Source organism: Oncorhynchus tshawytscha, unplaced genomic scaffold, assembly GCF_018296145.1.
Source record: "Oncorhynchus tshawytscha isolate Ot180627B unplaced genomic scaffold, Otsh_v2.0 Un_scaffold_1528_pilon_pilon, whole genome shotgun sequence".
NCBI lineage: Eukaryota > Metazoa > Chordata > Actinopteri > Salmoniformes > Salmonidae > Oncorhynchus > Oncorhynchus tshawytscha.
The window spans coordinates 1,027,849-1,049,085 of record NW_024609832.1 but is presented as its reverse complement, the minus strand read 5'-3'; the positions used below and the strand labels follow the sequence as shown (position 1 = coordinate 1,049,085).

Below are 21,237 nucleotides of genomic sequence, written 5' to 3'. Positions count from 1 at the left end.
AAATTAGAGTGGGTCTAGGGTTTCTGGGATAATGGTGTTGATGTGAGCCATGATCAGCCTTTCAAAGCACTTCTTGGCTACAGACGTGAGTGCTACGGGTCAGTAGTCATTTAGGCAGGTTACCTTAGTGTTCATGGGCACAGGGATTACGGTGGTCTGCTTGAAAGCATGTTGGTATTACAGACTCGGTCAGGGACAGGTTGAAAATGTCAGTGACAACACTTGCCAGTTGGTCAGCACATGCTCAGAGTACACGTCATGGTAATCCGTCTGGCCCCGCAGCCTTGTGAATGTTGACCTGTTTAAAGGTCTTGCTCACATTGGCTACAGAGAGCGTGATCACACAGTCATCCGGAACAGCTGGTTCTCTCATGCATGCTTCAGTGTTGCTTGCCTCAAAGCGAGCATAGAAGTTATTTAGCTCATCTGGTAGGCTTGTGTCACTGGGCAGCTCGCGGCTGTGCTTCCCTTTGTAATCCGTAATAGTTTTCAAGCCCTGCCACATCCGACGAGCGTCGGAGCCAGTGTAGTACAATTCAATCTTAGTCCTGTATTGATGCTTTGCTTGTATGATGGTTCGTCGGAGGGCATAGCGGGATTTCTTATAAGCTTCCGGGTTAGAGTTAGAGTTTCTCCCATATTTCTCTGCAGATCCTCTCAAGTTCTGTCAGGTTGGGTTCAAGTCCGTGCTCTGGCTGGGCCACTCAAGCACATTCAGAAACTTGTCCCGAAGCCACTCCTGCATGATCTTGGCTGTGTGCTTAGGATTGTTGTCCTGTTGGAAGGTAAAAATTCAACCCAGTCTGAGGTCCTACGTGCTCTGGGGTAGGTTTTCATCAAGATCTCTGTACATTGCTCCGAGTCCTGCAGAGATGGTTGTTCTTCTGGAAGGTTCTCCAAGCTCAAATCAGAGTGACCTTGGTCTCCTCCCTGACCAAGGCCCTTCAATCCCAATTGCTCGGTTTAGCCAGCCAGCCAGCTCTAGGAAGTGTCTTGGTGATTCTATACTTCTTCCATTTTAGAATGATGGAGGGCTCTGCGTTCTTGGGGACCTTCAATACTGCAGACATTTTTTGGTACCCTTCCAAAGATCTGTGACTTGACACAATCCTGTCTCGGAGCTCTGCTGACAATTCCTTTGACCTCATGGCTTGGTTTTTATTAATATGCACCGTCAACTGCGGGACCTTATATAGACAAGTGTGTGGCAGTACACTCCAATCAAGTTGCAGAAAACATTGAGGATCAATGTAAATAGGATGCACCTGAGCTCAATTTTGAGTTTCATAGCAAATTAGGTATCAGTATTTTTATACATATGCAAACTTTTCTAAAAACCTGTTTTCACTTTGTCAATGTGTATTGTGCAGGTTGAAGATGAAATGTTTTTAAATCCATTTTTGAATAAGGCTGTAATGTAACAAAATGTTTTCCCTTTTCAATCTCCCTCTATATAGCCTATCTAGCCCCTCTTTTGCTCTGTCTATGGGTGGCCTTTGCTCCCTCTTCCTTATGCCTACATTAGTTTGAGACAGGATGAGAGAAGAGGGGAAGGATGGAAGGGTGGCTAAGGAGAAGAAACATTTTCTCTGTTCTCCCTCTTCCAGTGGGAGAAGAGGTTTGATTGAGAAAGGAGTATACTCTCTTTCCTGAGGTGGCTGCATGGTCGTCATGGCAGCAGAGATTGGTAATAAACAGGAGAGATGTGGCTGATGGGGGGGGTTGTGTATGTTTGTGTGATATGATGCAGTTTAAGTCGCCATGGCAACCACATAAAGGCAGTTACTTTGAGAGATTGTGCATGTTTGTGTGTGTGTGTGTGTGTGTGTGTGTGTGTGTGTGCGTGGGAAGCAGAGTTGGGGTTAGATTCAATTTCAATGCACTTCAGAGACTGTATATTAATTTTATATCTTTAATCAATTCCATCTTCCTTACAATGATAGAAAATGAAATAGCCGTTGATAAACATTCAAACATGCACAATAATAATAATTTTAAAAAGTTGTTTACCAGTGAAGTTCCCTTTTAAAATAAATCAGCAGTAGAAACTAAAATAAGTTACTAAAGCGTCGACCCCTGGAGTGTACCAAGTCTGGGGGAGCATGGAAGACCAGTTGCTCGGTCAAGGGGTGGCCTTTCTGCTATGGCAGTGGATTAGAAGTTCTACTGAGCTACCCAACTCATCTCTTCTCCCTCACATTTGGTCTAGCCCTAGTCTGGCCAGCATAGCTCCAGCTCATACAGCACCTCCTCCTCCCTTTCCCTTTCTCCCTGTGTCACAATAGTCTAAAGAGGTTCAACGCCTCTCCTACATCTCCACTGATATAAAAACAGAAGGGTGAAAGCAATATGGTGGAGACAAAGAGAGGGAAACCTGTTAAGACTATGAGATACACATTTCTTTCTACTCCTCCCCTTAGGTGCTGGTAAATATCTCCCCTCCCCTGTCAGGTGCTCGTCACCTCTCCTTTCAACTCCTCTTTTATGCTGCCATTTTTGTTCTCGTTCTCCGTCTCCACCTCTTCTCCCTGGGTCCCGGTCCCTGTTTGTTCCGGAATACCTCGACCCCCAGCATGCGGAGGTAGTGGAACCTCTCGTTACGGGGTACAAAAGCTCTGATGGAGGTCTTGCCTCTCCAGCCACACAGCTCTATAGGACACTGTGGACAATCAGGGTTACTGAGGAGAGGGTTGGAGAGAGACAGAGGGTGAATTCTCTGATAACAGTAAATAATACATGGACAGAGACAAAATGGATACTTACCTACTATCAGGCCGATACTTTAGAACAATGCTGCCCATTTCTGTAGAAACAGAAACACTGCATGAACACACACAAAGCCACCACCCTACAGCCACACAGTACAGAACATAGATGGCTTTGAAGGAAAAACAAAAAGCACGACTGTACCAATCTTCTTGGCCTGTTGGTGAGCATCATCCTCCAGTTTGTTGAGGTACGGGTTCTCCTGAGTCAGTAGAATCTGGATGTCCTCAACACTGATTGTGATCATCCTGGAGCGGATGTAGGGGAACAGAGTATAGATACCCTGGAGGAGAGAGGGATGAGGAGGGAGAGATGAATGAGTGCGTGTACTCATGTGTACTGCCGTATGTGTGCGTGTGCATTTCCCATGTTATCTGAAAGTCTAGAATATTAATACACGTGTACCTACCTCCTGGGCAAGTCTGAAGGCACAGCCAAACTGCTCCTTGTCGCTGTTGAGAGACCACACATACACCTCTGTGTTGATCACCTGCAAAACACACAAAATAATGAAATTACAGTGCTTGAGAATAACATCCGTTTCAGCAACATATTTACCGATTGCTTCTGATTTCAATGTTTTGAATAATAGTTTGGATTTCAAATAAGCCATTGCTTCTTACAATATTTTGTCACACATCATTGAGCCAGAACCGTGCTGAGTATTCTGCATGCATGTAAAAACGGAACAAAATGTTTTATTTGTGCATACCTTCCTGATATTCAGTTGCACCCCTTTTGCCCTCAACAGCCTCAATTTGTCTGGACATGGACTCTACAAGTTGTCGAAAGCATTCCACAGGGATGCTGGTCCATGTTGATTCCAATGCTTCCCACAGTTGTGTCAAGTTGGCTGGATGTCCCTTGGGTGGTGGACCATTCTTGATACACACAGGAAATCCAGCAGCGTTGCAGTTCTTGACACATTGAAACCGGTGTGCTTTGCACCTACTACCATAACCTGTTCAAAGGCACTCAAATCTTATGTCTTGCCGCTCTGAATGGCACACATACACAATCCATGTCTCAATTGTCTCAAGGCTTAAAAATCATTCTTTAAACCATCTCCCCTTCATCTACACTGATTGAAGTGGATAACAGATGTCATCAATAAGAGATCATAGCTTTCACTTGGATTCACCTGGTCAGTCTGTGTCATGGAAAGGGCAGGTGTTCTTAATGTTTTGTACAATCAGTGTATATGCATGTACATATATATACAGTACCAATCAAAAGTTTGGACACCTACTTATTCAAGTGTTCTTTATTTTTTACTATTTTCTACATTGTAGAACAATAGTGAAGACATCAACACTATGACATAACATATGGAATCATGTAGTAATATTTTCTTTTTTTAAAGTGTTAAACAAATCAAAATACATTAGCGTTCAAAAGTTTGGGGTCACTTAGAAATGAAAAAATGACATTTTTTGTCCATTGATCAAAAATATAGTGTAGACATTGTTAATGTAATAGCCTTCCTTTCTCAGAACAAGAATAGACTGACGAGTTTCAGAAGAAAGTTCTTTGTTTCTGGCCATTTTTGACCCTGTTTTCAAACCCAGTACTCTGCTGCCTGTGACTGGAACGAATTGCAAAAATCGCTGAAGTTGGAGACTTTTATCTCCCTCACCAACTTCAAACATCAGCTATCTGAGCAGCTAACCGATCGCTGCTGCTGTACATAGTCTATTGGTAAATAGCCCACCCATTTTCACCTACCTCATCCCCATACTGTTTTTATTTATTTACTTGCTCTTTTGCACACCAATATCTCTACCTGTACATGACCATCTGATCATTTATCACTCCAGTGTTAATCTGCAAAATTGTAATTATTCGCCTACCTCCTCATGCCTTTTGCACACATTGTATATAGACTCCCCCCTTTGTTTTCTACTGTGTTATTGACTTGTTAATTGTTTATTCCATGTGTAACTCTGTGTTGTCTGCTCACACTGCTATGCTTTATCTTGGCCAGGTCGCAGTTGCAAATGAGAACTTGTTCTCAACTGGCCTACCTGGTTAAATAAAGGTGAAATAAAAAAAATAAAAAATTTTAAAAAAACATAAATATCGATGCTCCAGATACTCAACTAGTCTAAAGGCCAGTTGTATTGCTTCTTTAAATTAGCACAACAGTTTTCAGCTGTGCTAACATAATTGCAAAATGGTTTTCTAATGATCAACTAGCCTTTTAAAATGATATACTTGGATTAGCTAACACAACATGCCATTGGAACACAGGAGTGATGGTTGCTGATAATGGGCCTCTGTACACCTATGTAGATATTCCATTAAAAAATCTGCCGTTTCCAGCTACAATAGTCATTTACAACATTAACAATGTCTACACTGTTTTTCTGATCAATTTGATGTTATTTTAATGGACCAAAAAAAAGTGTTTTTCTTTCAAATACAAGGACATTTCTAAGTGACCCCAAACTTTTAAACGGTAGTGTATACATTGTATTCTTCAAAGTAGCCACCCTTTGCCTTGATGACAGCTTTGCACACTCTTGGCATTCCCTCAACCAGGTTCACCTGGAATGCTTTTCCAACAGTCTTGAAGGAGTTCCCACATATGCTGAGCACTTGGATGCTTTTCCTTCACACATCCCAAACCATCTCAATTGGATTGAGGTCGGGTAATTGTGGAGGCCAGGTCATCTGATGCAGCACTCCTTCACTCTCCTTGGTCAAATAGCCCTTACACAGCCTGGAGGTGTGTTTGGGTCATTGTTCTGTTGAAAAACAAATGATAGGTCCAGCAGAATGCTGTGGTAGCCATGCTGATTAAGTGTGCCTTGCATTCTAAATAACTGAGTGTCACCAGCAAAGCCCCCCCACAGCATCTCCTCAATGATTCACGGTGGGAACCACACATGCAGAGATCATCCGTTCACCTACTCTGCGTCTCACAAAGACATGGCGGTTGGAACCAAAAATCTCAAATTTGGACTCATCAGACCAAAGGACAGATTTCCACCTGTCTAATGTCCACTGCTCGTGTTTCTTGGTCCAAGCAAGTATCTTCTTCTTATTGGTGCAATTTAACCATGAAGGCCTGATTCACACAGTCTCATCTGAACATTTATTGTGTTACTACATGATTCCGTATAGTCAAAATAACACAAAAAAAATGGAATGAGTGGGTGTGTCCAAACTTACAAAAAGGGAGTGGTTATCTGACTGCTTGGAGGCACACACACACATCCACCTGCGCAGGTGCTGAGTGTACTAGAGGGATTTGGGATGAGAAGGGTTTTAGGGAAGTCTGGAGACAGGTCATAGAAGGACCAGCAACACACACATTATGGAATAGATTAAGTTATTAAAACCTGTACACTGAACAAAAATATAAAACGCAACATGTAAAGTCCCATGTTTCATGAGTTGAAATAAAAGACCCCAGACATTTTCCACACGCAAAAAGCTTATTTCGCTCAAATTTTGTGCACAAATTTGTTTATATCTTTGTTAGTGAGCATCTCTTTTGCCAAGAAAATCTATCCCCTGGCAGGTGTGGCATATGAAGAAGCTGATTAAACAGCATGATAATTTTTAAAATTAGATTTCATCAGGTAGAACAAGATTTTGCCAGTTGAGAACAAGTTCTCATTTACAACTGCAACCTGGCCAAGATAAAGCAAAGCAGTGTGACAATAAACAACAACACAGAGTTACACATGGGATAAACAAACACACAGTCAATAACACAATAGAAAAGTGTATGTACAGTGTGTAAAATTGCAGTAAGATTAGGTAGGTAAGGAAATAAATAAGCCATAGAGGCAAAATAATTACAATTCAGCATTAACACTGGAATGATAGATGTGCAGATGATGATGTGCAAGTAGACATACTGGGGTGCAAAAGAGCAAAAAAACTAAAACAATGGGGATGAGGTAGTTGGGTGATGATCAGCATGATCATTACACAGGTGTGCCTTGTGTTGGGGATAATAAAAGGCCACTAAAATGTGCAATTTTGTCACAACGCCACAAGATGTCTCAAGTATTGTGGGAGCGTGCAATTGGCATGCTGACTGTAGGAATGTCCACCAGAGCGGTTGCCAGAGAATGGAATGTTAATTTCTCTACCAACGTCATTTTAGAGAATTTGGCAGTATGTCCAACCGATCTCACAAACGCAGACCACGTGTAACCACGCCAGCCCAGGAACTCCACATCCTGCTTCTTCACCTGTGGGATCGTCTGAAACCAGCCATCCAGACAGCTAATGAAACTGTGGGTCTGCGCCAATAAAGAATTTCTGCACAAACTTTCAGAAACCGTCTCAGGGAAGTTAATCTGTGTGCTCATCTTCTTCACCAGGGTCTTGACCTGACTGCAGTACGGCATCGTAACCGATGGCATGCTGGAGAAGTGTGCTCTTCACAGATGAATCCCGGGTTCGACTGTACCGGGCAGATGGCAGACGGGGTATGGCGTTGTGTGGGCGAGTGGTTTGCTGATGTCAATGTTGTGAACAGTGCCCCATGGTGGTGGTGGGGTTATGGTATGTGTAGGCATAAGCTGCAGACAACAAACACAATTGTATTTTATTGATGGCAATTTGAATGCACAGAGATACTGTGACGAGATCCTGAGGCCCATTGTCGTGCCATTCATCCGCCACCATCACCTCATGTTTCAGCATGATCCCATTTCACAAGGATCTGTACACAATGCCTGGAAGCTGAAAAATGTCCCAGTTCTTTCATGGCCTGTATTCCAGACAGGTCACCCATTGAGCATGTTTGGGATGTTCTGGATCGACGTGTACGACAGTGTGTTCCAGTTCCCGCCAATATCCAGCAACTTCGCACAGCCATTGAAGAAGAGTAGGACAACATTCCACAGGCCACAATCAACAGCCTGATCAACTCGATGGGAAGGAGATGTGTCGCTGCATGAGGCAAAATGGTCACACCAGATACTGACTGGTTGTCTGATAACTTAAATGAAATGTGTATCTGTGACCAACAGATTCATATCTGTATTGCGCGTCATGTGAAACCATAGATTAGGGCCTAATAAATGTATTTAAATTGACTGATTTCCCTATATCAACTGTAAAACTCTGAAAAATCTTTTAAATGTATATTTTTTTGTTCAGTGTACATTACCGTGTAAAGGTAATACTATCTATGCTTGGTCAAAACAGTTTCCCCTCCATACAGGTAACGCTGATATCAAGCAGCTGCTTACATAGGTTGCAATCCGTCAGAGACCAAATACTCACTCTATAGGTTAAAGACAGGGTCGTCTTCAGTTAGGAAGACAAAGGGGTCTTCTTTAAAATCATGCTGAAGTCTTCATTTTTTTATTGGGAGGCCTGGAGCAGGGAGCAGAGTCAGAAGATACAAACTGTTGGAAATTAACACCCGTCAAATGTGGGTAGATTGTCATTGGTAGGTAAGAATGTCTATTTCACCAGGCATGTTGGCGGATGGTCACACAGAGCATTAAAAAAAATCCAAAGCCCACATGTAGAAGTTGGTCGAATTGACAAGAAAGGCTTCTAAAGTGTGACTTTCTCCCTGGTGTTTCTTTGCTATTTACATCATTTTGTTCACATACTAGGTTGTTTTTCAATATTAGTTTGCTGCAACTGCCTTCTGATAAGAAGACATTGCAGTCAGATTTTCCTTCACAGGGGAGTGTCCAAATTACCACGGTAACGCCCTGTCCCTTAAAGGGGAAGCTGAACATTTGTATCACGTAATGATTGTGCCTGATTGAGTATGTATCACTCCCCAAAACTTTAACTCATGAACATTTTGTCATTTCGTGTCATTAAAACACTCAAACATTGTAATTGTTCTCCTAGATGTATTTGTGTGCTTCTACATTTCTACTTAGGAACATATGTACTCTTTGTAAAACATCATAAATGAGCTGTATCACTCAGCATTTGTGGCAGGGCAGGCACTTTGTTGATTCTGATGTTCAGCTGTAGAACTGTTTCTGTTCTTACTATAGTATTTCAATTATGTATTTTAAGATGCAATGGTTAAGAGGCAGGTCAAAACAATGACATAAAGCGAAGCAATATACCCCATTACTTCTTACTAGTAATACTTTTGTTTTAGAAACATTAGAATGAATGCTCATTCATTTTGGTGATTTTTGGAGTGATTATGGCGGGAAAAGTAGTTTGGCTGGTAAGAAATCTGTCGTTGGTACATTTTCTTTTCTACCTGCCAGTGACTGGTGGACCAAAAGGTTCATTTCCCACCCTGCACACACTCTCCCTCCCTCATCTCACCCACACACGTTGGGTTCCTTGGTCTGATCGACTAGCTCTTTGGGCGAGTCCTCTCCTGCCTCCTCTCCTCCGTCTCCATCCTCCAGGGGTCTCTCAAGGAGGGGGGTGTCCACTGGAGAGTCCTCTGGCTGGGTCACTGAGCTGGATGTCTGCTCCTTCCTCAACTGGAGAAAAGAATCAAAGTTCACTTTTGTGGGAACTTCTCTCTCGTGTATGAGGTACTGGACAGTGTTGCGTTCTATCTGAGATGTGCCTGTGTTAACAAGAAAACAAAGGTGTGTGAAGTGTGCGTGTCCATGTGTGTGAGGAGCGTGCGTGTCCATATGTGTGGGTGAAGTGTGCGTGTCCATGTGTGTGAGGAGCGTGCGTGTCCATATGTGTGGGTGAAGTGTGCGTGTCCATGTGTGTGAGGAGCGTGCGTGTCCATATGTGTGTGTGAAGTGTGCGTGTCCATGTGTGTGAGGAGCGTGCGTGTCCATATGTGTGTGTGAAGTGTGCGTGTCCATGTGTGTGAGGAGCGTGCGTGTCCATATGTGTGTGTGAAGTGTGCGTGTCCATGTGTGTGAGGAGCGTGCGTGTCCATATGTGTGTGTGAAGTGTGCGTGTCCATGTGTGTGAGGAGCGTGCGTGTCCATATGTGTGTGTGAAGTGTGCGTGTCCATGTCCATATGTGTGTGTGAGGAGCGTGCGTGTCCATATGTGTGTGTGAAGTGTGTGTGTGAAGTGTGCGTGTCCATGTGTGTGAGGAGCGTGCGTGTCCATATGTGTGTGTGAAGTGTGCGTGTCCATGTGTGTGAGGAGCGTGCGTGTCCATATGTGTGTGTGAAGTGTGCGTGTCCATGTGTGTGAGGAGCGTGCGTGTCCATATGTGTGTGGAAGTGTGCGTGTCCATATGTGTGTGTGAAGTGTGCGTGTCCATGTGTGTGATATGTGTGTGTGAAGTGTGCGTGTCCATGTGTGTGAGGAGTGTGCGTGTCCATGTGTGTCCCATATGTGTGTGTGAAGTGTGCGTGTCCATGTGTGTGAGGAGCGTGCGTGTCCATATGTGTGTGTAAGTGTGTGTCCATGTGAAGTGTGCGTGTCCATGTGTGTGTGAAGTGTGCGTGTCCATGTGTGTGAGGAGTGTGCGTGTCCATATGTGTGTGTGAAGTGTGCGTGTCCATGTGTGTGAGGAGCGTGCGTGTCCATATGTGTGTGTGAAGTGTGCGTGTCCACTTGTGGACTGTGAGCATCTCTGTGTATGTTCCCGTGCAAGTATGTAGGTGTGTACCTTGGGGATTGTTCTGCTCCAGGGCATGGGGGCTTTCTTGACCAGGACAGCTACAAAGAAGCCTCCAGTGTTCTGGTGATGGGGCAGGATCCTCATACTGAATACACATAGATACTGTGTGTGTGTGTGTGTGTATATGTATATATTAAGAGATAAATATGGGCCAAGAGCACCCTCTGCTGGTAGAAATCAAAACACAAACCAGCAACCCTTCACAGGGATTTGATAGTCTGCCTAGATTTGATTATTTATCTCATATTACGATCAGATATGTATGCAGCTGTGTGGAAAGGTGAATGTGCACAGGTGTAGCAAATACAATGTACATGATTGTCATGAAAGTTGACTTCTTAGGCATATTCTAACCAAATAAAGTGGAGCCGGTGGGTGTGTACGAGTTCGCATGTTTATTTATTTTACATTTAACTAGGCAAGTCAGTTAAGAACAAATTCTTATTTTCAATGACGGCCTAGGAACAGTGAGTTAACTGCCTGTTCAGGGGCAGAACGACAGATTTGTACCTTGTCAGCTCGGGGATTTGAACTTGCAACCTAGTCCAACCCTCTAACCACTAGGCTACCCTGCCACCCCTCCTCCAGGGGGGAGGGAACATGGTGGGTCTGATCTGTGTGTGGTGGTCGGCTGGCACCTCTGACCAGTCCTTATACCACTGACCCTCCTTAGTCATCAACTAGGAAAGAAAGAGAATGAAGAGAGAATAAGTATGTGTGAGAGGTAGTTGTAGATGGGGAGGAGATGGGAGAAAGCGCAATCTAAAACTGTCTCAATCTGTCATCAATAAAGTGACAAGTTTGTGGAATATCATGAATATTGTAGTGGCCAGACTCTCATGCCTATCAAGTACCTCTAGTAGCTGCTAGCAGTGACTGTTAGGCATGAGGTGGAGCTCATGTGGTCCAACAGTTATATACCTTCCATTTGGTGACTCCAGACATCCATTTTAACCCTGGGAGATCAGCGGACGTATCTGCCAACTCTAACGCACCTGGAGAGAGACAAAGGAGATGAGGCAGTTATCACCGGTGTGGGTGTGTCTGAGACACTGGATTTGTGCATGCATGTGTGTGTGTGTGTGTGTGTGTGTGTGTGTGTGTGTGTTACTCTTCTCCAGTACTGTTGCTATGACAGCTTCGTCCTCTACAGTGTTGAGTGAACAGGTAGAGTAGACCATCCTTCCTCCTACCGCTAGCTGCTCCACACCATGCACTGCTACACGGATTTGGAGACACACACAATCCAAAATCAAATCTAAAATCGGCTTTCTATTTCGCAACAAAGCCTCCATCACTCGCCTGCCAAACTTACCCTAGTAAAACGGACTATTCTGCCGATCCTCAACTTCGGCGATGTCATCTACAAAATAGCTTCCAATACTCTACTCAGCAAACTGGATGCAGTCTATCACAGTGCCATCCGTTTTGTTACCAAAGCCCCTTATAACCCCCACCACTGCGACCTGTATGCTCTAGTCGGCTGGCCCTCGCTACATATTCGTCGCCAGACCCACTGGCTCCAGGTCATCTATAAGTCTATGCTAGGTAGAGCTCTGCCTTATCTCAGCTCTCTGGTCACGATAACACCCACCCGTAGCACGTGCTCCAGTAGGTATATCTCATTTATCATCCCCAAAGCCAACACCTCTTTGGCTGCCTTTCCTTCCAGTTCTCTGCTGCCAGTGACTGGAACGAATTGCAAAAATCGCTGAAGCTGGAGTTATAATTCCCTCAAAAAACTTTCAACATCAGCTATCTGAGCAGCTAACCAATCGCTGCAGCTGTACACAGTCCATCTGTGAATAGCCCATCCAACCAGCTCATCCCCATACTGTTATTTATTTATTTTGCTCCTTTGCACCCCAGTATCTCTACTTGCACATTTATCTTCTGCACATCTATCACTCCAGTGTTAATATGCTAAATTGTGAATAACTTTGCTACTCTGGCATATTTATTGCCTTACCTCCTCACGCCATTTGCACACACTGTATATAGACTTTCTTTTTTTCTATTGTGTTATTGACTGTATGCTTGTTTATTCCATGTGTAACTCTGTGTTGATGTGTGTCGCACTGCTTTTGCTTTATCTTGGCCAGGTCGCAGTTGTAAATGAGAACTTGTTCTCAACTAGCCTACCTGGTTAAATAAAGGTGAAATAAATAATAATAATAAAGGTTAAGACACACACACAAGCTCTCTCCTCACCCATGGAGATGCAGGCTGTTGCTGGTGGTCTATTTCTTCCACACATCAATGTTCTTCCTCGTGGTGCCCTCGCCACTGGAGATACACATACTACTTGACTTTAGGGAATGAAGAAAATAGGAACACACTTAAAAATGATGTTTGGACAGAGACAAACCCAGTAGAGATGCACAATCCAGGAAAGCAAACCCCCAACGACATATCTTGATCCAAGATGGCGTAGCAGTCAGACGTCCTTGTCCTGTCGTGTCCCTTGTATATATCGTTTTACATTATTTTCGTCGCATATCCTTTAAAATATTTTGCTAAACCTCATCATCTAAACACTCTCCTGCAACCCGCCTCACCCAATGTGGCGTGGATCTGCTTTTTTCCCCTAAAGTATTTATATTTACTTCGGATCTGGAATCCCTCAACTGAAGCTAGCCAGCTAACTACCAGGTATCAGTCAGCAAACCATTGCCACCGGTCATCAGCTAATCTTCAGCTCGGAAAGCTCTCGCCAGTTCGAACAACGTGACTCTAACCAGAGCATAACGGACCTGTTATTTTTATCCCCGGATTCCTACCGCAAACTGAACATTTTCATCTGGATCTTCACAACTAGCTAACCGTAATCCCGGATGACTACTCCTGGCTAGCGTTTCCATCCCAGAGCAAGCACCAATTTAGCTTGAAGCTAGCCCGGCCAGGGCTCCTGTGCTACCACTGAAGCATACTCCTGGGCTATAATATCGGCCTGCTAGCTACCTAGAGCTACTTGGAACCCTACTAATTCCACGACTGGTCTATCGACGTCACCGGACGAAGGGGCAAAAACAGACTTACCCCCATCGCGACACCCCCCCCCGCCAAAGGCTAATTTTCTAGCCCCTGCTATCTGCTTGCTTGCTAACCCAGTCTGTTAACTGCTAAACAACCGGGCCCTGGTCTGCTAACTGCTACCTTGCCTGCCCGGTCTGCTAACTGCTAGCCCTTGCTAACTGCTTGCTTGCTAACCCGGTCTGCTAACTGCTAGCTTGCCCTGGTCTACTAACTGCTAGCCCATGCTAACTGCTTGCTTGCTAACCCGGCCTGCTAACTGTTAGCTTGCCCTGGTCTACTAGTTGCTAGCTTGTTTAGCTCAGGCCTACTAACTGTTAGCTTGTTAGCCTGCTAACTGTCTGAATAGCCGTGTCCCCAGCCAGGCCAACCACTCACTGGACCCATATGTTCACTTGGCTATGCATGCCTCTCTCTAATATCAATATGCCTTGTCCATTACTGTCCTGGTTAGTGATTACTGTCTTATTTCACTGTAGAGCCTCTAGCCCTGCTCAATATGCCTTAACCAACCATGTTGTTCCACCTCCTACATATGCGATGACATCACCTGGTTTAAACATCTCTAGAGACTATATCTCTCTCTTCATTACTCAATGCCTAGGTTTACCTCCAATGTACTCACATCCTACCTTACCTTTGTCTGTACACAATGCCTTGAACCTATGCTATCGTACTTCTCCTCTGTTGCTCTGGTGATGTGGAGGTTAATCCAGGTCCTGCAGTGCCTAGCTCCACTCCCACCCCCCAGGTGCTCTCATTTGTTGACTTCTGTAAACGTAAAAGCCTTGGTTTCATGCAAGTTAACATTAGAAGCCTACTCCCTAAGTTTGTTTTACTCACTGCTTTAGCACACTCTGCCAACCCAGATGTCTTAGCCGTGTCTGAATCCTGGCTTAGGAAAACCACCAAAAACCCTGAAATCTCCATTGCTAACTATAATGTTTTCTGCCAAGATAGAACTGCCAAAGGGGGTGGTGTTGCAATCTACTGCAAAGATATAAAGTAATACAGAACTCTGCAGGCTAAGTCTGTACCCAAACAATTTGAGCTTCTACTTCTAAAAATTCACCTTTCCAGAAACAAGTCTCTCACTGTTGCCGCTTGCTATAGACCTCCCTCTGCCCCCAGATGTGCCCTCGATACTATATGTGAACTGATTGCCCCCCATCTATCTTCTGAGCTCGTGCTACTAGGTGACCTAAACTGGGACATGCTTAACACCCGGCCATCCTACAAACTAAGCTTGATGCCCTCAATCTCACACAAATTATCAATGAACCTACCTGGTACAACCCCAAATCAGTAAACACGGGCACCCTCATAGATGTCATCCTAACTAATTCGCCCTCCAAATACACCTCTGCTGTTTTCAATCAAGATCTCAGCGATCACTGCCTCATTGCCTGCATCCGTAATGGGTCTGCGACCAAACGACCACCCCTCATCACTGTCAAACGCTCCCTGAAACACTTCTGCGAGCAGGCCTTTCTAATCGATCTGACCGTGGTATCCTGGAATGACATTGACCTCATTCCGTCTGTAGATGATGCCTGGCTATTCTTTAAAAGTGCCTTCCTCACCATCTTAAAGAAGCATGCCCCTCTCAAAAAATGTAGAACTAGGAATAGATATAGTCCTTGGTTCACACCAGACCTGTCTGCCCTTGACCAGCACAAAAACATCCTGTGGCGTTCTGCACTAGCATCGAATAGCCCCCGTGATATGCAACTTTTCAGGGAAGTTAGGAACAAATATACACAGGCAGTTCGAAAAGCTAAGGCAAGCTTTTTCAAACTGAAATTTGCATCCTGTAGTACTAACTCAAAAAAGTTCTGGGACACTGTAAAGTCCATGGAGAATAAGAGCACCCCCTCCCAGCTGCCCACTGCTCTGAGGCTAGGAAACATTGTCACCACCGATAAATTCACTATAGTTGAGAATTTCAATAAGCATTTCTCTACGGCTGGCCATGCTTTCCACATGGCTACCCCTACCCCGGGCAACTGCCCGGCACCCTCCACAGCCACCCGCCAAAGCCCCCACCATTTTTCCTTTACCCAAATCCAGATAGCCGATGTTCTGAAAGAGCTGCAAAATCTGGACCCCTACAAATCAACCGGGCTAGACAATCTGGACCCTCTCTTTCTATAATTATCTCCCGAAATTGTTGCAACCCCTATTACTAGCCTGTTCAACCTCTCTTTCGTATCGTCTGAGATTCCCAAAGATTGGAAAGCTGCCGCGGTCATCCCCCTCTTCAAAGGAGGTGACACTCTAGACCCAAACTGCTACAGACCTATATCTATCCTACCATGTCTTTCTAAGGTCTTCGAAAGCCAAGTTAACAAACAGATTACTGACCATTTCGAATCCCACCATACCTTCTCCGCTATGCAATCTGGTTTCAGAGCTGGTCATGGTTGCACCTCAGCCACGCTCAAGGTTCTAAACGATATCATAACCGCCATCGATAAGAGACATTACTGTGCAGCCGTATTCATCGACCTGGCCAAGGCTTTCGACTCTGTCAATCACAACATTCTTATTGGCAGACTCGACACCCTTGGTTTCTCAAATGATTGCCTCGCCTGGTTTACCAACTACTTCTCTGATAGAGTTCAGTGTGTCAAATCGGAGGGCCTGTTGTCTGGACCTCTGACAGTCTCTATGGGTGTGCCACAGGGTTCAATTCTCGGGCCGACTCTCTTTTCTGTATACATCAATGATGTTGCTCTTGCTGCTGGTGATTCTCTGATCCACCTCTACGCAGACGACACCATTCTGTATACTACTGGCCCCTCCTTGGACACTGTGTTAACTAACTTCCAGACAAGCTTCAATGCCATACAACTCTCCTTCCGTGGCCTCCAACTGCTCTTGGACAACTACAAATACCTGGGTGTCTGGTTAGACTGTAAACTCTCCTTCCAGACTCACATTAAGCATCTCCAATACAAAATTAAATCTAGAATCGGCTTCCTATATCACAACAAAGCATCCTTCACTCATGCTGCAAAACATACCCTTGTAAAACTGACCATCCTACCGATCCTCGACTTCGGTGATGTCATCTATAAAATAGCCTCCAACACTCTACTCAACAAACTGGATGCAGTCTATCACAGTGCCATCCGTTTTGTCACCAAAGCCCCATACACTATCCACCATTGCGACCTGTACGCTCTCGTTGGTTGGCCCTCGCTTCATACTCGTCGCCAAACCCACTGGCTACAGGTTATCTACAAGTCTCTGTTAGGTAAAGTCCCGCCTTATCTCAGCTCACTGGTCACCATAGCAGCACCCACTTGTAGCACGCGCTCCAGCAGGTATATCTCACTGGTCACCCCCAAAGCCAATTCCTCCTTTGGTCGTCTTTCCTTCCAGTTCTCTGCTGCCCATGACTGGAACAAATTGCAAAAATCTCTGAAGCTGGAGACTCACATCTCCTCACTAGCTTTAAGCACCAGCTGTCAGAGCAGTTTACAGATCACTGCACCTGTACTTGGGCTGTTTACAGATAGGCTATCTACCTACCTCATCCCCATACTGGTATTTATTTATTTTGCTCCTTTGCACCCCAGTATCTCTACCTGCACATTCATCTTCTGCCGATCTACCATTCCAGTGTTTAATTGCTATATTGTAATTACTTCGCCACCATGGCCTATTTATTTCCTTAACTTACCTCATTTGCACTCACTGTACATAGACTTTTTGTTTTATTTTGTTCTACTGTATTATTGACTGTATGTTTTGTTTATTCCATGTGTAACTCTGTGTTGTTGTATGTGTCGAATTGCTACACTCTATCTTGGCCAGGTCGCAGTTGCAAATGAGAACTTGTTCTCAACTAGCCTACCTGGTTAAATAACAGTGAATTAAAAATAAAATCATCCTTCCTACACAGGAACTCCAACAGCGTGGTTTCAGACTGCTTAGCCGCCTCCCTCTTATGTCTCTACTCATCCCTCTCCATTAAAATCAGTTTTTTAAATTGTACCTTTATTTAACTAGGCAAGTCGGTTAAGAACAAATTCTTATTTACAATGACGGCCTACCCCGGCCAAACTCAGACAACGCTGGGCCAATTGTGCGCTGCCCTATAGGACTCCCAACCACGGCCGGATGTGATACAGCCTGGATTCTAACTAGGAACTGTAATGACCCCTCTTGCACTGAGATGCAGTGCCTTAGATCGCTGCACCACTCCAGAGTCCCAAATGTAAACCTATTAAACATGGTCTATTTCACTTGCTTTGGCAATGTAGACTAACAAAAGTTAGAAGAAACAAAAAGTATCAGAAATTAACAGTAAATATGTGTGAGTGATGGAGTCCAGACCTTGGCATTGTGGGACCAGTCAGACTCTGCATTTGACCTGGGAGAGTTACTTTACCCAGTCTCATTCTTGTAGTCACACTTGTTTCCCCTACTAAAAACAAACAAGCAGTAGCCTGCCCTGTATAGCAACCAATCACAGGGTAGAACCATGAGGTTTATATAGCTCCATATAGCTGACTGCCTAGATATCATGTCGAGTTCTGACAGTCAAACACAAAACCCCCAGATGTTTAGTCTCCCCCTGACTTTCTTTCTCCCCTACTTCTCTCTCAGCTAAGCAGGTTAACTATTTGATGATCAGCAGGCGACATCACAGAGGCTGCGGTCATTGAACAGTGTGTCCTTCTGTCCGTCCTCTGTGACTATCTGTAGTCTGGGGATGCAGGAGGCATCGTGGTTCACCACCATGATACAGGGGCTGTTCATTCTCTTAGCCTGGTGCACCGGCAGGTAGCAACGCTTGTAGTCCACGTCATTGGCTATCACAAAGCCCTCTACAAAGCAGAAGGTAGAGCGAAAGAGAGGGATGTTCAGGACTACAATGTGTTGTTAGTGTATTATTCCTTTTCAGAAAAGATACATTCAGCAACTTATGGCCTTTTATAATTGGACAACAGTTCAGACACTCCAATGGATCATGTGGTTTTTTTTTTAGATCATATTTTTGCTATTTGTGCGTGACACACGTTACCAAGGAAGGGTATGTCCATATCAGAATGGAGCATCTCGATCAAGTGGGCTGTCTTGGATCCAGGAGCAGCACACATGTCCAAAATCCTCCTGCTCATGTTGGTGTGCCAACGCTAGCTCATCTGGGTACCAACACAAAAAGGGTTAGCGGCTGTAATGCCGCGTTCACTTGCTAGTCGGAACTAGGGAACTCCAAAATGTCCGACTTGCTAACTGGTTGTAGTTATACACGTACCGGGTTCGCAAGTCGGAAATTTTCTGCCCATCGATCACAACCTCCTTGATCTCCCTGAAGTACTCGTTTTTCAGACAGTGGAGGACCTACTTGGCATGGCTACAGATGGACAACGCATTCCTTTCAATGCATTTTAGAGGTTTAATAGAGGGCATTTTGGACAACAGTCTTCATAATTGTGGATCCTGATGTAGAGCAAGAGTAGCCTGGTCCTAGACCTGTGTGCGCTGTCTCACTACCCCCCTCTCACTACTACCTTGTCAACAAGGTATGATAAGCAATGAGATGTGCGATAGTAATCCAATTAAAGTTGCTGGCTCGCTAGGGAGAAATTAAATCTCTCTTTGACTTAGCTTCAAATTACTGTAACGTTATGCCATCTAAGTTAGTTAGGTAGGTACAGTAACGTTCTGCTAAAGTTAGTCGGCTATCTATGATTAGCTATCAAACCTTACATAATTGTCCCTACTATCCCTACCGCCAGGCTTGCTATTGTGATGCTGCTTCTTTCTCTGTCGACTTCTCTTCCCCGTGTCGGAAACATAAAACCACTCTGGATATTAATAACCTACAAAGCAGAAAATTGGTGTAGTCAAAACGTATTTTACTAACAGCGTGATTGAACTGCGAATGGTGTTGCACTCGCGTACTGCCTCTGACGAACACACATTGCTCGGTCGTCACTAGTTAACCCAGCCATAAACCCCGCCTATTTATACAATTTATCTTATTAAAATCGGATTTTAAACCTAACCTTAACCACAATATTATCTGTATACCTAACCGTAAATTATGAACAAAAATCACATTTCTGTTTTCACGAAGAAAAAAATTGTGGCTGTGTTATTTAGCGGAAACCACACTACTCGCGGACCCATTTGAGACAGGACCCCAGTTTGTCGGCCAGCAGTTTATGGGTGACCATGTATTCGCCAGAGAGAAAAAAAGTGTCAGTGCAACATTTCAGCCAACTGGAGACAGACAGACAGTGACATATTATATGTGAAAATTGCTTGATGTCCGTGACCCAACAATTTGTTTTTGTTTTGTGTGCACTGACACCCCTTTCTCCAAAGAATGTCCGATAGTGGCTTATTCTTCGCCAGTATAGGAAACGATCATGTCTGAACAAGAGATACGAATTTAGAACAAAAACTACAGCTTTTGCCAACATGTGTAATTGAATTAATCTAAAAGTACTGAAATTTCACATTTTAACCACAATTTAATGGTTTCTCTTGAACACACCCCAAAGTAAGGTCTATAGAATGTGGGGATTCGATTAATATCGCCCGGGCGCCCATGTAGGCGTATTTGAAAAGGTGAAAGTTGATTGCATTCGTTTTGGAACGGGCTGCCTCCGGTGCGTAAACCAGGTGCCCGGTTCAAAGCCCACGACGAAATCGTCTCAAAACAAACAAAAGTGACATAAGGAGTAATGAGTAGGTGATTGCTTTGATAAAAACGCGTTATCTGCCTTCAGAATGAAAACTACTATGAAAATTAAAACATATGGAAAATAAATGTTTTACGTTTCTGCGTGGTACACGATGCTTCCTTGTTGGCAACATGACCGAGCAGCGCAGAATACTGTTCAATCCGAGAAAGGCGCTCCTCCCTCACCGTTTTTACACAGCACGTCACAGGCCAGGGTCCGGTGCCCCATGGCTCAGAATAATCTAATCCGCCCAATGAGTTATATACAGTATGCACTATTTGGTTTTTAGTTGAATAACATTGTTCAATTTTATATTATATTGATTTATTTGGATCCAGGCTCCTTTAATTAAGTTCAATTCAAGGGGCTTTATTGGCATGGGAAACACATGTTTACATGTTGTTGTTTTGTCCCACTGCTTTGCTTTATTTTGGCCAGGTCCCAGTTGTAAATGAGAACTTGTTCTCAACTGGCCTACCTGGTTAAATAAAGATTTTTTTTTTTTAATTAAATACAAAAATAGTTAAAGTAACCTAGAGGTAAACCAGTGAGTCTGTCTCCTCTATACCATGTTTCTTGTAGGATGAGAATGTCTGTATTTCCAGTTTCTTTGATGAAGTCTGGGCTCCTGCTCTTTAGGCCAAATGCAGATGACTTCAGACCCTGTATATTCCTGAATGAGATAGAAAAAGCTTTGTGTTCCATAGTGTCTAGTGTTGTTTTTGTGTGGTTTAGGCCACAACCATTACAGTAGGTGTAAGCAGAGCATGTTGAGCATCTGATACATACCTATTAGGTTGCAGGATGGGGACTGGGTGGGTGTATTAGTGGGGGTTGGGCCTGTTGCTCTGCTCATGGCCTGGGCATATGTGTGGCTGTCATTTGAGGTCCTTGCTGCAGGGGCGGGGCACGGGGGAGGGGGCGTAGGTCTGATCTGGGGGTGGTCAGGGTTTGTTTGGGGTGGTCTCAGCTGGTTGGGGTGTGGCTAGTGAAGCTGTGGTCTGGGTGTAGGTTCTCTTGGTGTGGGTTCTCTCAATGCAGGTCCTTCAGGAGGGGTCTTGCAGGTCTGGGAGGGTGTCTCGCTGGTCTGGACAGGGTGTCCGTTGCTCTGTTGCTCCTGTGTGAGGTGCTGGGGCTGTGGTTGAGGGTGACGTCCTTCAGGGTCCTGGCAAA

General features: G+C 44.4%; 1 protein-coding gene across 1 annotated transcript; it reads right to left on the bottom strand.

The window, feature by feature from the left end:
- Positions 1 to 1,909: 1,909 nt before the first annotated feature.
- LOC112229304 (RNA cytosine C(5)-methyltransferase NSUN2-like) lies at positions 1,910 to 19,477 on the bottom strand. Its single transcript, XM_042319507.1, has 11 exons — positions 18,627 to 19,477; positions 18,393 to 18,513; positions 18,004 to 18,195; positions 11,246 to 11,319; positions 10,894 to 11,004; positions 10,313 to 10,384; positions 9,047 to 9,206; positions 3,176 to 3,381; positions 2,911 to 3,049; positions 2,764 to 2,803; positions 1,910 to 2,678 (listed from the first exon to the last, which is right to left on the bottom strand). The coding sequence occupies exons 2-11, from the start codon at positions 18,487 to 18,489 to the stop codon at positions 2,483 to 2,485; spliced, it is 1,287 nt and encodes a 428-aa protein (XP_042175441.1). The 5' UTR covers positions 18,490 to 18,513; positions 18,627 to 19,477; the 3' UTR covers positions 1,910 to 2,482.
- Positions 19,478 to 21,237: the final 1,760 nt, after the last annotated feature.